Below are 17,516 nucleotides of genomic sequence, written 5' to 3'. Positions count from 1 at the left end.
GGATACTTGTGTACATTATATATAGTTCTCCGAGACTAGGTATTCTGATCTACCTGGATACTTGTGTACATTATAAATAGTTCTCCGAGACTAGGTATTTTGATCTACCTGGATACTTGTGTACATTATATATAGTTCTCCGAGACTAGGTATTCTGATTTACCTGGATACTTGTGTACATTATATATAGTTCTCTGAGACTAGGTATTCTGATCTACCTGGATACTTGTGTACATTATATATAGTTGTCTGAGACTAGGTATTCTGATCTACCTGGATACTTGTGTACATTATATATAGTTCTCCGAGACTAGGTATTCTGATCTACCTGGATACTTGTGTACATTATATATAGTTCTCCGAGACTAGGTATTCTGATCTACCTGGATACTTGTGTACATTATATATAGTTCTCCGAGACTAGGTATTCTGATCTACCTGGATACTTGTGTACATTATATATAGTTCTCCGAGACTAGGTATTCTGATCTACCTGGATACTTGTGTACATTATATATTGTTCTCCGAGACTAGGTATTCTGATCTACCTGGATACTTGTGTACATTATATATAGTTCTCCGAGACTAGGTATTCTGATCTACCTGGATACTTGTGTACATTATATATTGTTCTCCGAGACTAGGTATTCTGATCTACCTGGATACTTGTGTACATTATATATAGTTCTCCGAGACTAGGTATTCTGATCTACCTGGATACTTGTGTACATTATATATTGTTCTCCGAGACTAGGTATTCTGATCTACCTGGATACTTGTGTACATTATATATTGTTCTCCGAGACTAGGTATTCTGATCTACCTGGATACTTGTGTACATTATATATAGTTCTCCGAGACTAGGTATTCTGATCTACCTGGATACTTGTGTACATTATATATAGTTCTCCGAGACTAGGTATTCTGATTTACCTGGATACTTGTGTACATTATATATTGTTCTCCGAGACTAGGTATTCTGATCTACCTGGATACTTGTGTACATTATATATAGTTCTCCGAGACTAGGTATTCTGATCTACCTGGATACTTGTGTACATTATATATTGTTCTCCGAGACTAGGTATTCTGATTTACCTGGATACTTGTGTACATTATATATAGTTCTCCGAGACTAGGTATTCTGATTTACCTGGATACTTGTGTACATTATATATAGTTCTCTGAGACTAGGTATTCTGATCTACCTGGATACTTGTGTACATTATATATAGTTGTCTGAGACTAGGTATTCTGATCTACCTGGATACTTGTGTCTATTATATATAGTTCTCCGAGACTAGGTATTCTGATTTACCTGGATACTTGTGTACATTATATATTGTTCTCCGAGACTAGGTATTCTGATCTACCTGGATACTTGTGTACATTTTATATACTGCTCCGAGACTAGGTATTCTGATCTAGCTGGATTATCCGTACCAATTTACAGCTGGGTCCACTGGAATTATGAGTGAAGATGACTTACCAAATTCATCGGAATTTCACACGCCGATCGAGATCGGAACCCACAGTGGCTTTTTGTAACCAAGTAAATGATGTCATGTTAAGAACCAATGCTCTAACTGACTGTGCTATAGATAAAATTAGCTGTTCTCATGAGGCTTTTGTCTGTGCCTTTGAGATTCAACCCTCTGTGACTGATTTCACCCCTGAAACAAAACTGAAACAAGGTTTATTAGTAATATCAAATTGTATTATTGTCAGAGCTGAACCCTAAACTTTACTTTCAAATATAACAAGTTATTTGTTTGGTTTGTATTTTTGTGTGGTTTATTGTTGTGTAAACCTTAACTCTGATATCAGATTGTATAATAGAAGCTGTAGCTAACCCAGAGAAAGAGAGATTGAAGGTTGATGACACCAATATATCTTTATGGCTAGCAAGTAGGTGTTACTGTTCCTCTCTTTCATAGGATTGATCACGTATATAGAACTGCATGAATTAAGTTCGGAAATATACGTGCGCATGCGCAACACCCTTATTCCCTACTTCCACCTCGGGATAAACAACGTCGATTCAACATGGCAGTCTATGGAAATAGATCTTATATAAAGGGATTGCTACATTTACAATTGTCGTCTATGCAATACACGCTTTTAACTGAGAAAACCTGTTTTCGACAATGTTCTAAATCATAAATGGATAAGTGTCATTGTAGTTAACCCTTTATATTACATCATTTTTACATTGCCAGCCATAGACTGCCATGTTAGATTGACGTTTATCCCGAAGCAGAAGAAGGGAATTAGCGCATGTGCACATTTAGTTCCGAACTGGCTTATAAGTCCTTTGTCAAACCTCACGTTATTGATATTTACTGAATTATCTGTACCCAACATCTGTTTCATTTTATTGCTCGACGTTACAATAAGATGTAGTAAAAGTGAATTTACAAGGATAATAAATTAGGTTCACGCTAGTCCTAGGTACTGTATTATCTATAGTTTCCATACCTATCTTCAATTCTCTTGATTGTTTCAACGACTGATGTACATATTAGATATTTCCTACTTTTGTCAATTGGAATTACTTATTTCTATCCAGATTAGTTTGTTATTTTAGTTTTGTATTTTTTCAGGTTTAGCTAACTTTGCTGGGATGATTTGTCGTAAATATACAGTAGAGTTATCTGGATTGATGCAGTACGTAGCCAATCAACTCAAAGCTGGAAAGAGGTATAATTATTTGTTGACTATATCATCTCGTCTGATGACCCAGTGTGCTACAGGTTCTATTTTACACATCCGTTGATTTTACTGTCGTAAATTTAAATGATGGATCTCTTCATTCCTGTGCGAGACCCTTTTGTCGCATTGCATACTGCTAGGAGTTGATAAAATGCAGTGCTGAAAATTGGGAAGTTGAGGTGCCAATCATAGCGATTATCAGTTTTGTATGGTTGCAACATTGAAAATGGTCATGAGCACCTAAAGCAACAAACAACTCGGTCTGATGAGAGTTCCATGAGAAACGTATGACTGCTCTTCTTATTTGCAACCATACGCTGGTGATCACTATAGTGTTAGGGTGTATTGAGACGAGTCTAAATGAAAGCACTGGCCTAAGTCACAGAGCAATAGATAAGTCTATTAATTATGTGAAAATTAATTAGTCATTAGTATGATTTTAGTTGAAAAGACACAAACACAAACATACACATACTCTGATATATAATATACTGTATATAGTTCTGAAATAAGTATTCCCTGAAATCTGTGAGGGCCCCTTTAGTTAATCGTTCCCAATAATCAAGATATTGCTCTCAGTAGCCTATGAGGTTCAGATTGTTGGCCTTGTTCTTCAACTGGAGGAAGATTTATTTTTTCTAGTTTAGGGTAATTACAAGTAACAAGTTACTATTCAACAGGCACTGGCACAGGTTTGATTATTCCAATCAGGTATAGATAAGATATAAAACTATAGAGATTATGTTATTTATTACAGTTTTGATCTGTTATTACTGAGAGAAATTGTAACCAAGATGGCTGGTATCGAGGTATCGGAAGAAGTCACCAATGATCAACTAGAAGCCATGTCAGGTGGAGAACTCCTTAGACAAGAGGTAACATTTTTATAATCTTATTCTTCTTTCAGAGAGTCCACATAGATAATGATCTGTAGGGTCTATGTTTTCCAAGATGGTGTTCATTCAAGATAAAACATACTCAATGAAAATCTAAGCACCATCTTTATTCAGGCTCTCCACCTATCTTTCAAGGGAGATAAGTCTTGACAAAATCTTAATATCTTAAGACCACAATATTGCATGTTTATGTGGTATTTAGGCTTATAAATGCAGCATTCATTTCAGAGAATGCAGAGCTTTTGTATTGATATAATATTTTCATTCTATTTGGTATTTGATTTTTCATGTTTATATTCTTTGTGGATTTTAGGGAGGTTATTTTGCCCAAGTTAGAAACACGAAGAAATCGTCGACCAGATTAAAAGAAACATTACTAGAACACGATCTAGCCTTGTCTTTATGTATATTGATGGCCCAACAGCGTGATAGCGTCATTTATAAAGAGGATGTTAACAGACATTTAAAATTAGTTGGTAAACTGTACGATCAGGTATGTTCTGTTGCTAGGAAACATGTTTTATTTAAATGTTATCAAAAGTTATCTTTGTTGATTGATCTTACTTTACCAAATCATACATCTCATAATTGTTTATAAAATTTGCAATATTAAAGAGATTGTAAAGAGGTTTTTTAAATTTTTATGTGAATTGGGGACACTGATAGCATCAATTTTCAATATTCCAATTTTGGAACAGACATCTGTTGTTCCTGCAATTCCACTGACGTCACTTATTCTGAAGGACCTTATGTGATAAATCATATTTTGCAATTATTGAGAATTAGTGAGGTCATCAAACACTTAGTTTTAATTCAATATTGATAACAGCACCTTTTATGATACAGCCAGTGTGTGGATATTAAAGTCTTTCATGGTTATAACAGAAAGTTTTTATGATATCACTAGTATATAGTATTATATTATACTATTTCTTTTCCAGTGTCAAGATACGCTGTGTCAGTTTGGTTCGTTTTTATCTATGTCATTAAGTACAGAAGAGTTTGTAAAACGATTACCAACAATAGACGTCCTAGTAACAGAATATCACGTTCCACCTGATGCAGCATTTTTTCTTACTAGACCTCAATATACACATCTTATTAATGTAAGTTTTTATCTTTAAAAGTCAGGGAAGTCTTAGAATTTTTCTTCTGTCTCCTTAAAAAATTTGATCAATAATCCGATATCATATGTCACAAGCTGTGATCCCTCGACAGTTGGAAATTGAGTAACACTAGAATTCAGTTTCTGGTGTAGCAAAATTTCCTTCATTGCGTTGATGGTCTTTATTATATTGAGTAGAAAATTAGGACATTATGAGAGCAATAATTTTGATGTTTTTATTCTAGGTACGATATGAAGAACTCAGGAAAATAGACAAAGTTAATAAAACATCTAGCTCTAGTCACAATAAGGTAAGAAGGAGGCGGGTGGGGAGAGAAAGAAGGGGGAGGGTGGGGAGAGAAAGAAGGGGGAGGTTGGGGAGAGAAAGAAGGGGGGAGGGTGGGGAGAGAAAGAAGGGGAAGGGAGAGAGAGAAAGAAGGGGGAGGGCGGGGAGAGAAAGAAGGGGGAGGAATGGGGGTGGAGAAGAAGAGAGATTAGATCTAATGGGTCATCTTTATATAACGTGTGATTGGTTTCGTTATTTGGAGATGTTGACTTCATTCCTAACCAATCGGCTGTATTATAAAGTATCAAAGTATTATTTATGGCCATGTTGTATGTTCTAGGAGTGCCCTTGACAATTTATTTATAATAGCATAGTGTCTAACAATATGTTATATCTTTCAGACCAGTAGATATATCGACGCCTCAGAAGAAATTATGAAACCAGCAGCTGATACTGTCAGACAAATTTACGATGATAAAATTTGGGATGATCTCAGGTACATACATAATTTATTTAGTTCTACTGTTTTTATTTTGACCCACATGTATTGTCAGAATTCAAACTGTTCTATCAGTGATGTTCAGACAATACAGTCAAATCTGGTATTGGTGATTACCACTTTGTCCTAAACACTTAAATGTTGGAAATAGGAAAAAGATGACATGGAAAACTTTTTCTCATTGAGCACTTCATGACATTGCCTGTATTAATTATATCAATCTATATTAGAAAAATAGGTCGTTATTTCATTTTTATTTAAAGTTTGCCAATAAAAGGATGTATATCTGAGGATATAATAATAAATATTGATTTATCGTTATATTAATTTTATCGTTATATTAATTTTATTGTGATATTGATTTTATCGTGATATTAATTTTATCATGATTTTTCTGTCATTTTGTTTTTCCAGTCCTCAGTTCTATGCTACATTTTGGTCGTTATCCATGTACGATTTATTCACACCGAAACACGCCTACGAGAAACAGAGCCAGTCATTGACCAATCAGATTCTAGCTATAGAGGACAATAGAGATATGGTATGTACATGTGGAGGGGACTTTTACTGGCCATTGATTGAGGGGTCATGTCTAGTTGACTTCATTGCACACTTCGTAGTGTTGAATATTTTCGTTAGTCATGTCTGAAGCAGAATATTTAGACAACAGATATCATTTCATTAGCCAAGTTTGATACAGAAAAGTAAGATGTTATACGACAGTGAAGTCTATTTCTTTATTTTGATTTGAATTCGATGTTTCTGTTAATGAAATGCAAAGAATTTTAATTATTTTTTTCAGCCTCACAGCAAGAAAAAGAAAGAGAAAGAAAGATGTCAGAAATTACTTGATAATCTAAAAGAAGAAGAAAAGAAACAAAATGATCACGTCAGTCGAGTTTTAGCAAGATTGGAAAAATCACGAGATCAGTGGTTTCTCTCACGTAAGTTATATTTACAAAAAATTAGATTTTTTGCAAGTGTGAGTCTGCAAACCTTAAACATAGGGAATCTATTATATAGATACACAGTTAATATTGAAAATTTTCAAAAATCTTCAAAATATGAAATCTGATATTTAGTGACACAGTTTATTATGAGAAAATTGTTCCCACCTTGATTTTGTGATTTTGATATGATTTCAGTTGCTACGAAGAATGAAGCCATTACTCATTTTCTCCAGCTCTGTGTCTTTCCACGCTGTATTTTTACTGCTAGCGATGCTGTTTATTGTTCTAAATTTATACATATCTTACATCAACTGAAAACACCCAATTTCTCTACTTTACTCTGTTATGATCGGGTAAGTTGGACATTTTATTTCTTTCATCATGTCCCATCTTGCTTTCACGTCTTTGACTGTTTTGGTAAGGTTGGTTAAGACATTTTATTTCTATAGTGACTTCCCGCACAAACCCAGGATCAGCTTGTAGACTGGATCCTCAAGTACTCAAGTTATGACCCTTGTATTAAGAGTGAAGAATGTCCTAAAACTCGTATGTAAAGCATACAAGCAGACAAGCTGGAAGTGGATTGTGAATTTAGATTATAGTTTGTGACTGATGTATTATAATTGTAGATATTTTGTGATATTACGTACTGTGTTACTAGCTGTACGGAGAATGAAGCTCATCGCTATGGAAGATTTTTATGTACAACTCTGGATACAGTAATGAGATGGCATAAAGATAAGGCTGCTTATGAAAAGGTTAGTAAAAAAACAAATACAGGTCGTCCTATCTTATCTTAGCTAGGATATCCTAGGGTCTGAACTTCTTACACTCTTTGAAATGCTTTGTTGTGTCAAGTCATCTGATTGGTCAATTACTAAACTTGATTTTAAAGTTATTTCTGTTATCCAATCAGATTACTGTATTTTGAGAATAAGGCCATAGGAAATGAGAAGGGTGTTAAACTGGTAATAGCTATATCTAAATTAAGTTGTGATTATTGTAGGAATGTGCGACGTACCCTGGTTTTGTAGCCGTATTTAGAAAAGGTACAGATAGCAGTAATAATCAATTTGATCAGTTAGATTTCGAGAATTATAGACATGTCTGTCATAAATGGCATTTTAGAATTACAAAGGTATGTTAAAACTGTCTTCTTGAGGCTGAATATTACTTGACCAGCATTAAATATCTTCCCTGATATAACAGATGAAGGTGACATTGATTGGAGAGTTTTTAGCAGGTTCCGTCTGTCCCAATACTGTCCTCAATCGAACGGTATAGAAGCGTAATATGTCACTTTCAAAATTTTCCCTTTAGTTCCTTCTCCATCAATCTGAATTCTGCCTACTATTTTTCGGCACACTCTTTCAGCTGTATGATATTAATAGGAAAATCGGATTACTCTTAGTATTACAAAATAAAAGTTTTGAGAACTAACAGCAAGAGAATGATAAATGCTGAAGCAAATTTTTGGTAACCCCATCTGACTTTCTAAAATTGGTATAACACAGAATGATATTTGAATTATTTTTCAGTCGATGGTAACGAGCCTGGAATCGGGTAATTATATACAGATACGAAACTCATTGATAGTTTTAACCAGGGTAAGTAGCAGTTACTTCCCTTACAGACTTCTGGTTGACTCAGTCTGTTAGACCCTTGTTTGTTTTTTAATCTTGTAAATAAAACCACAAGGCCACAGAGACCTAGCTTTTTTCTTTTTTTTTCTGTCCGTCTAGTTGTGGACAAACCTCCGAGTCAAGGGACAGCCACAGTAGGCCGCTCTACCATGTAGGACACCCCGACTCGCACAAACCCAAGTTCGACCCTTGTTAGTAACCTAGAAATCTTGGGTTCAAGCCCAGCATTGGTCCAACGAGGCTAGAAAAGAGTGAAGTCTGTCTCAACAATTTGAAATCAAAAAGTGGAGTTATTCTGAAAATAAATTTCCTTGATGTACACAGCAAGGTGTTGTCTTTGAACAAAAGTGTTGCACATAAAATTTATTTCAATTGGCCTTCATCTACGTGGTGTGTTCAGTCAAATTCTGTGTTGTCTGTGAGAATAAAAGATAATATTTGTGTTTTTACTTTAAACTGAATATGTAACTATTTCTTAACTTGACTATTATTTTGTTTATGTTCTAAAGTATTACCAATTTTAAACGTCACAATTCAATCTGTTTTATGTTTTAGGTATTACCACACTATCCTAGAATTCTACAGTTCTGTCAGGCGGTAGAGAGACGAGTTGATAGACTAGGTAAGGAGGAGAAAGACAAACGACCAGATATTTACGCTCTAGCCATGGGGTAAGTTATCATATGTTTATTAAGAATTAAACGTTAGTCTCACTAGTATTATTGGTGTGTAAATGCATTTGATCACGTGACAAACGGAATAAATGACAAAGTCAATAATACTAGTGAGACCAACATTTAATTCTTATATTTATATTTAGATACTTTTATCGTTCTGTTCCTTGAATTTGCCAAAAAATTTTGCTTTGATGACGTCATAGTGTCACGTGACGAACTACAGTTTATAGAAAAATAAATGCCAGTTTTCGTAACTGGTTCATTGAAGGGAGTGATAGTAGAAATGTAAATATTTAAGGTTAAATTGTTCTTTAGGTTAAATTATCCTCAAAACACATACCTGTACAAAGCCTAGTAAATATCTTTGAAATTTTGACGGATTTCCTCATGTGAACTGACCACATACATTGTTTTATCTGGGGGATATAGTTTCCATCTTATTTTACAGAATTTGTATTAACAAAGTGATCAATCTATGTTCTGTATTTGTAGTTACGCTGGTCAGTTGAAGAATACCAAGTCAACCTGGATTCCTGATCATGAGTTTCGTATTAAAGACAAGGAAGCTGTGAGTATTAACATATTATCTGTTATAATTCTATTGAGAGATTATTAAACTTACACTACTCAATTAAACTATAGCTTTAACAATAAATAGAATGACTCGTGGTTCATTTTATCCAAACAGCTTCCTATGCCTATGAGACAGTGAGTTTTAACCAATCAAAATGACCCATTTTTAATATGAGAGGGATTGCCTGTTCTCTTATATTCATATGTTAAAGTAATTGTAAAGAGACTTTTATAAAAAAAAAATTTATCTGTATCAAATGTTTGATAATGTCACTAATAGCCTTATGTGATGCAAACATATTTTGCAATTAGTGACGTCATGAAACACCTAGTATTTGTGGAATTCAATGCTATCAGTGTCTCCAAAAGACATAACAAAGATAAAAAACAATTACAACCTCTTCTAATCTAAACTGTAAACAGATGCTCTAAGATTGTGCTAGTCTTCAGGTGAACCTCAGGTGTAGGAAGATATTGATAATGATATATTGATCTATAGTTCAAACTATATTGTATAAAACTTGATTTCATTTCTATAACTTCCAGCCTAAAAAGATGGCAAGTAATGGCATATCAAAAACAGAAAGTAAAAATGGTGTCAAAAAAGAAAAAACTGAGACAGATGGTATGTGTAATTATATTTTATTTTTTACTGACCATTTCTACTCGAAGTCAGTCAGGCTTTGATTTAAAATATAAAAGTTGTTTAAATGTGACATGAAGTGATGTATGAAACTAAATAAGCTATAGGTTGTAAGTTTTAGACTTGAAATAGAAACAGCGGTCTGTTTGGAAAGGATACTAAACGATTAAACTAAGATGCCACATGTGATTTCCAGAATTTTTGAAAGATAAAAATGTAGAGGTTCGTGCAACTTTCATGGCAATATTTCCCATATTATACATCACATGATCTTACTTATCACAAAATGTTCAAAAATACACGATGTAAAACTTGCTTTTTATGACCCAAAATGAAATAATGATAATTTGTGTGTTATTTTGTAGTTGAGAAAGGAAAAGAAAATAAAGATGTGAAGGACAAGTCTTCTGATAAAAAACGTGAAAAATCTTCAGAGAAACGAGAGAGAAAATCAAAAGAGGAGAAAAATGCTTCAGGAGCCGATTCTAGGTATGGATTTTGGTTTAGCTAAAGGTGTGGGCACACCAGCGGTCTTGGTCGGAGTCTTGTCAAGAGTGGCACGGGCCAAAAATCTCCACTAGGTCGTTTTCCATCATGTTGCTGATCACTTGCGAAGCATGCAAAATGGAAATGAATTTGATTGGATGATGCTGGTCTGTAATGCAGACGATAAAACTATCAGAGACAATTATCAAACTCGTTTGATTTTATAAATCCTGTCGGGGCAGCGATAATCTTGTCGTGGAAGCACGGACACACAAGAGATTTCACTCAAGGCTCCAATCAGAGATAAAAATCTCTGACTGCTCGTGTGCCGCCCCTTACAGCGAAAACTATTTATAAATAATGTAGACATACTATGGCAGACATATTGATTAAACAATCCCTTTCACCTCAGACTACAAATAAATTGTCTATATAGGATTCAGACTACAACTTATTTCAACTTTATAAACTAAACTCACAAAGTGTGTTTCTTAGAAACCAGAAATTAGGAAATGCCGGAACCTGATTGGTTTGTTAGACCTAGATTAAAGATCAATTCAGTGATACTGAAAGAGATCTTGATTAAACTGTAGAAATGAAATGAAATGAATGGAGTTTTACGTCCTACCTTCTGCATCATGTGATTAAACTGTAGAAATGAAATGAATGGAGTTTTACGTCCTACCTTCTGCACCATGTGATTAAACTGTAGAAATGAAATGAATGGAGTTTTACGTCCTACCTTCTGCACCATGTGATTAAACTGTAGAAATGAAATGAATGGAGTTTTACGTCCTACCTTCTGCACCATGTGATTAAACTGTAGAAATGAAATGAATGGAGTTTTACGTCCTACCTTCTGCACCATGTGATTAAACTGTAGAAATGAAATGAATGGAGTTTTACGTCCTACCTTCTGCACCATGTGATTAAACTGTAGAAATGAAATGAATGGAGTTTTACGTCCTACCTTCTGCATCATGTGATTAAACTGTAGAAATGAAATGAATGGAGTTTTACGTCCTACCTTCTGCACCATGTGATTAAACTGTAGAAATGAAATGAATGGAGTTTTACGTCCTACCTTCTGCACCATGTGATTAAACTGTAGAAATGAAATGAAATGAAATGGAGTTTTACGTCCTACTTTTCTGCACCATGTGATTAAACTGTAGAGAAATCAGTGATAAAATTTGGAAATGATGAGACAGATATAAAACTAGTTAAATCTCTAAATTTATAAAAACAGCTGAATGTCATGGCAAAATATTCCTTGTATGTACTTTCTAGTCTTTCTTACCTACAAGCCTTGTTTTGATTTCAAAATAAACATCAGTAATTAAACCATTGACTATTTTCTGAAATTTCACAATTTATTTCAGTTTTAAAACCAGAGATCGGTCACCGAAAGAAAAAGCTGACGGCGCAAAGGAAGTGAAGGTCAAGGATGAAAAGTTGTCGAAAGAAGAAGCGAGGAAGAAGGAAGCTCGGCGTGAAGAGAAAGCCAAGTTGAAAGAAGAGAAGAGAAGAGAAAAGGAAGAGCGAAGAGAAGAACGTAAACGAAGAAGTGCTAGTCGAGAGAAAGATAAGGGAGAAGAAAGATCGTCCAGTGTTCAGTCTAATGGTAGTGGTAGTCATAGACGCAGTGCCTCACCCAGACATTCAGACGAACGAGGTTTGTGATGATTAGCCTTTTTTAGATCAACTTCATATTTTTAGTGTTAATTTGTTTTTTCAAGTCTAAAATGATACAGAACAGTAGAATTTAAACCTTAATCAACAGAATTTCTACTAGAACTAAAAACACATCATTTCATTGATTCAAATTTTGAATTTGAAAGATCCTTACAATATGGAATAGGAAGATTCAAGATTCAAATGATATTCTGCTCTAATGGCTCAAAACCAACAACGCCATTTAATGAGAGAATTTTCAGGATAGCAACATTATAAAACATAGAAATAAATTTGGCAATTACTTGGAAATTAATTTGAAAATGTTGCTGCATTTGCCCACTGTGATGCAAGAAATAAAGCCACACTATATGTCATCCCTCGGCAAGATGTTGTTGCTTCACAAAATAAAATATTTTAATTTTGTTTTTCCAGATATTAAAAGAAGAAAAGTGGATCTTGATAAATCAAGTTCAAAGGTTAGTATTGATGTAGTCCCGGTTATGGTAGAAATACAACAACAGTAACCATGGAAACATCTTAATCAACTCACTACTTGGTGGATATATCCTGGTGCAAGAAAGTAATCCCTAATATTATGACGTAAAATGTCTCAGTTTTCTGTCCTTCTAAACCTAACAAGTTGCTGACTGAGGTGTTGCTTCTTGGTTGAGGGAAGATGTTTTAGATTTGAAATTGTTTTTATTGTCATCTTCATTGTTATATCATCATTGTCATCAACCAAAGAATTGATTTTACTCGTTCAGTTATTAATCAGTAATCTTCAGCATTCAAACAACAAAAATTTGGAAGGATTTTACTCTAGTAGTCGCCATTTTTTATGAAAGTTTTTAACTGATGATGATATTTTTGACGAATATTGACAAAGACATCGCCTTATACAGTAATTATAAAATGGCAGACACATCATCATATTTAAGAAGAGACTGATTTGCATCACCTTGCACCTTTGGTCAAACTTCTCCAGAAGACAAGCTCTCATTGTATACTCGAGACTCCTGTATGCTGATATTGGCATTGCGTTGATCAGAAGAAAACAGTTCTGTCTATGCTAGTTGATCTGTCTAGTAAGTCATCAAATGATTTTACAAGATCCTTGATAACTGTTATAAATCCACCAACAACATCTAGTACCAGGCCTCTGCCTTTACTAATGGACCAAGATTACGAACATTCCAGTTCTCGCTCCAACCCTTGTTAAAATAATCTATAATCAAGAAAGGTTAAAACAAAATCTGTACCATAACGGTGAAACTAACGATCTACATTAAGTTTGTTTTCTACTGCCTTGTTTGTTTGAAACCTAGTATCCACTAGCTGGGCATCTTAAACCAATGATAGTGAAGTCCTCTACCAAAGTTAACTGCCTAGAAATTTACCCTTGGATATTTCTGGATATCTAGACATCAAAAACTGGTTAAAAATGATCAAACATTAAATTACTATCGATGCTATCACTTCAAAGAACAGAAACCCACTGCCATATCATTTATCATCTACTTTCTTCATGCCTGAAATCTTCGACCATCATCTTCTACCTCTGTTAGTAATTGGAATATATACTCTTTATACTGGTGCCAAAAATTAGAACCTGGAGAATTACTACCAGATCTTCTACTACCAGCTTCAGTTATTGGAATTAGTACTCCTACTGGCGCCAAAAATTAGAACCTGGAGACTTGCAAAATTTTACCATCATTGGAAGATCTTCCACTGCCAGCTTCAGTTATTGGAATTAGTATTCCTGCAAGACCTTCTACTACCAACTTCAGTTATTGGAATTAGTACTCCTACTGGCGCAAAAAATTGGAACCTGGAGATTATCATTGGAAGATTTTTCACTGCCAACTCCAGTAATTGGAATTATTACTTCTACTGGCGCGAAAATTAGAACCTGGAGAATTGGAAGACCTTCAACTATCATCAGCACAAGATCTACTACCAACTTCAATAATTCCACTACTTTCATCAGTAATCTTTATCTGTTTACCAGCAAGATTATTACCATCTTCACGGCAGAATTTTAACCATTCAACTCCAGTAATTCAACAGGTTATTTGAATCTCATCTGTTGGCTGGCAGGACCTTTTATCATCTGTTCCAGTCCAGTTCAATATCTTAGTGAGCAATTCTATTATCTACTCCAGTAAAATACAGAAGATTCACTGACACTGAAACAACTGTTAATCCATTCTGATTTAAATATTTCCAAAAATTCAATCGATCAGCTTTCCTCTACCTTCCTCTACCACAGAAATTACTGTGCCAATTCTGGATACTCCAAAAACCAGTAGAATTTGAAGCCTGAAAGACTGATATATATCTATCTAACTCCAAGACAGTTAAACAGATGAAGTTCTAAAAGACTGATATATATCTACCTAACTCCAAGACAGTTAAACAGATGAAGTCCTAAAAGACTGATAAATATCTACCTAACTCCAAGACAGTTAAACAGATGAAGTCCTAAAAGACTGATATATATCTACCTAACTCCAAGACAGTTAAACAGATGAAGTCCTAAAAGACTGATAAATATCTACCTAACTCCAAGACAGTTAAACAGATGAAGTCCTAAAAGACTGATATATATCTACCTAACTCCAAGACAGTTAAACAGATGAAGTCCTAAAAGACTGATAAATATCTACCTAACTCCAAGACAGTTAAACAGATGAAGTCCTAAAAGACTGATATATATCTACCTAACTCCAAGACAGTTAAACAGATGAAGTCCTAAAAGACTGATAAATATCTACCTAACTCCAAGACAGTTAAACAGATGAAGTCCTAAAAGACTGATATATATCTACCTAACTCCAAGACAGTTAAACAGATGAAGTCCTAAAAGACTGATATATATCTACCTAACTCCAAGACAGTTAAACAGGTGAAGTCCTAAAAGACTGATATATATCTACCTAACTCCAAGACAGTTAAACAGATGAAGTTCTAAAAGACTGATATATATCTACCTAACTCCAAGACAGTTAAACAGATGAAGTCCTAAAAGACTGATATATATCTACCTAACTCCAAGACAGTTAAACAGATGAAGTCCTAAAAGACTGATATATATCTACCTAACTCCAAGACAGTTAAACAGGTGAAGTCCTAAAAGACTGATATATATCTACCTAACTCCAAGACAGTTAAACAGATGAAGTTCTAAAAGACTGATATATATCTACCTAACTCCAAGACAGTTAAACAGATGAAGTCCTAAAAGACTGATATATATCTACCTAACTCCAAGACAGTTAAACAGATGAAGTCCTAAAAGACTGATATATATCTACCTAACTCCAAGACAGTTAAACAGGTGAAGTCCTAAAAGACTGATATATATCTACCTAACTCCAAGACAGTTAAACAGATGAAGTCCTAAAAGACTGATATATATATCTATAAATACTGGAACTCAGTAGACACTGTGACTGAACATACCAAATTGGAAAAATTCGAAACAATTCTTGTACCTGACAATCCTGGTAATTATTTCCTTGAAGCCAAAATTCCATCCATTCTCCTAGCATTGATTACATATTAAACATCTGGAAGAACCAAGAAACGAGACCAGACCAAATCAAAATATCAGAAGAAATGTCTCCTAGAACCAATTGGTGTTGTTGAAGACAGACCAAGCAGAAGACAGACCACTCTGACTGTTGTCAGTTGCAAATTTCTATCCAGAATCACAATCCATAAACATTGACAACGAAACACTGCATCCTTAGTATAAGATTATTTTCTTGATGGAGATAAATAGTTCAAATCGTATAGTCTAAAGAAATCACTTCTCAATTAGCTGAAGTAGAGTAGGAAGTAAAACTCCATTCATATTCAAGTCTTTACCGGTGATGTTGAGAGCCGAAGAACAGTTCTGAGATAAATTTGCCAGTCCCAAGACTTTGAGAAATTCAGAGTACAGCTGATAAAAATCAGCTAATTTCAATATTTATGGTTTATGTTAATGATGAATAATGAATCCCAAGCTGTCACTAAATAATCGTCTCCTGAATGTCCAAGTTACCAACGGTTACAATCTGTAGATGGTGCCCTTATCAGAATTGCTGGTTATTTTTGAAAAGACTCGGACTATCATGTTGATGATTTTTATGGTTCTTGATATATGATGTTTATGAAGAGTACCGTCAAGAATTTCTAATGATTTAGAAGACTGCTTACAGACTAGCCCAACATTTGACAGTATAAATTCCAAAAATAATCTGATGGGACAATAAATCAACCTTCCAGGGAATCTAAATTTTATACCAAAGATAACTTGCTCTATTTAATGGTCTATCTAAATGTCTCATTATTAGACAACAATTTCCCAGTTCCTCTAGAACATTTAGTCTGCAAGATTTCACAGGAAAAATAGAGTACAGAAGAGATTTAAATACATCAGCACTGGATCCAGATCTGAAGACCCAGAAAAACTCTAGATGTACAGAAGAAGATCGAAGCCAAAGAAAAGATTTCCGATTCACAGACCTGGTTATTGTTAAAGGAATTCCTGTCCCAAGAAAACATCTCAGCATTCTAGTGAACTGAATCTCAACATATCAATTACAATATTCTTACCTATGTGGAGCACCTACTGCTTGTCAAAGCAGCTTTACTTTTGGAGATTCCACATAGTTTATTGCATTTATTTTGCATATCAGTCATTTTGCAAGTTTTGTTGTATAAGTTAGCAGACTGTCAGTATTTCTTTGAAATAATCATGAATTTTCTGTTTATTGGCTGACCATTCCATTCCATGTGTAGAATATTTTGTGATATTTGCATAGAACAGTTATAGTTTTTTTACATTCCTTACATTGGTTGGGATCCATTTTACCATAAGACTTTCATTTCAAAGATGTTAGATTCAGGACTTAAGATTAACAGATTTTTGGGAAATGATTTGTGATGTTTTAAAGTGCTAAAGTTCGATTTTTTATAAAAACTGTTTGTTTTATATTTGACTTGTGTATTTGAATCTCTAAAAGATGGAACTTTTAAAATGTTCTGGTGATCATCACATGTGATATGTGATCATTGAACAAAGTGCCGTTATGAACAAATCATGTGAAAATCCAAAAGTCTGGTCTAAATGACAGTTATTTGTGTGAAAACTGCAGTGATTTTTTTTGTGATTGTGATAATTTATAAAAGAATAAATCTTTGTTTGTTTTTTAATGAAGGTTTTGTTGTCCGTTTTCGATTTTGGGACAGAATTGTGCTTTTATTTGTCAAGCAAGTTGTTGATTTTTGACAAGGTTTTTTTTTGCTGCCAGTAGGGATTGAATCAAAAAGGAAAATTTGAGAGGTTCTTTGACTTTGTTTTATTTATTTGTTGTCAA

General features: G+C 34.2%; 1 protein-coding gene across 1 annotated transcript in view; it reads left to right on the top strand.

The window, feature by feature from the left end:
• The window catches only part of LOTGIDRAFT_174338 (hypothetical protein), a gene marked incomplete at both ends in the record, with an annotated part of 21,314 nt that extends 11,930 nt beyond the window's left edge, over positions 1–9,384 (top strand). The window contains 15 exons of the mRNA XM_009052943.1: positions 1,828–1,908; positions 2,604–2,700; positions 3,470–3,587; positions 3,922–4,101; positions 4,550–4,714; positions 4,959–5,024; positions 5,401–5,495; positions 5,913–6,039; positions 6,301–6,442; positions 6,644–6,801; positions 7,078–7,206; positions 7,455–7,586; positions 7,987–8,055; positions 8,647–8,762; positions 9,261–9,384. Of these exons, the coding sequence (XP_009051191.1) occupies positions 1,828–1,908; positions 2,604–2,700; positions 3,470–3,587; positions 3,922–4,101; positions 4,550–4,714; positions 4,959–5,024; positions 5,401–5,495; positions 5,913–6,039; positions 6,301–6,442; positions 6,644–6,801; positions 7,078–7,206; positions 7,455–7,586; positions 7,987–8,055; positions 8,647–8,762; positions 9,261–9,384 (1,799 nt within the window). The remainder of the gene's footprint in view (positions 1–1,827; positions 1,909–2,603; positions 2,701–3,469; positions 3,588–3,921; positions 4,102–4,549; positions 4,715–4,958; positions 5,025–5,400; positions 5,496–5,912; positions 6,040–6,300; positions 6,443–6,643; positions 6,802–7,077; positions 7,207–7,454; positions 7,587–7,986; positions 8,056–8,646; positions 8,763–9,260) is intronic.
• Positions 9,385–17,516: the final 8,132 nt, after the last annotated feature.

This window comes from Lottia gigantea (genome assembly GCF_000327385.1).
Source record: "Lottia gigantea unplaced genomic scaffold LOTGIsca_192, whole genome shotgun sequence".
Classification (NCBI taxonomy): domain Eukaryota; kingdom Metazoa; phylum Mollusca; class Gastropoda; family Lottiidae; genus Lottia; species Lottia gigantea.
This window is presented reverse-complemented; position numbering and strand designations above follow the sequence as displayed.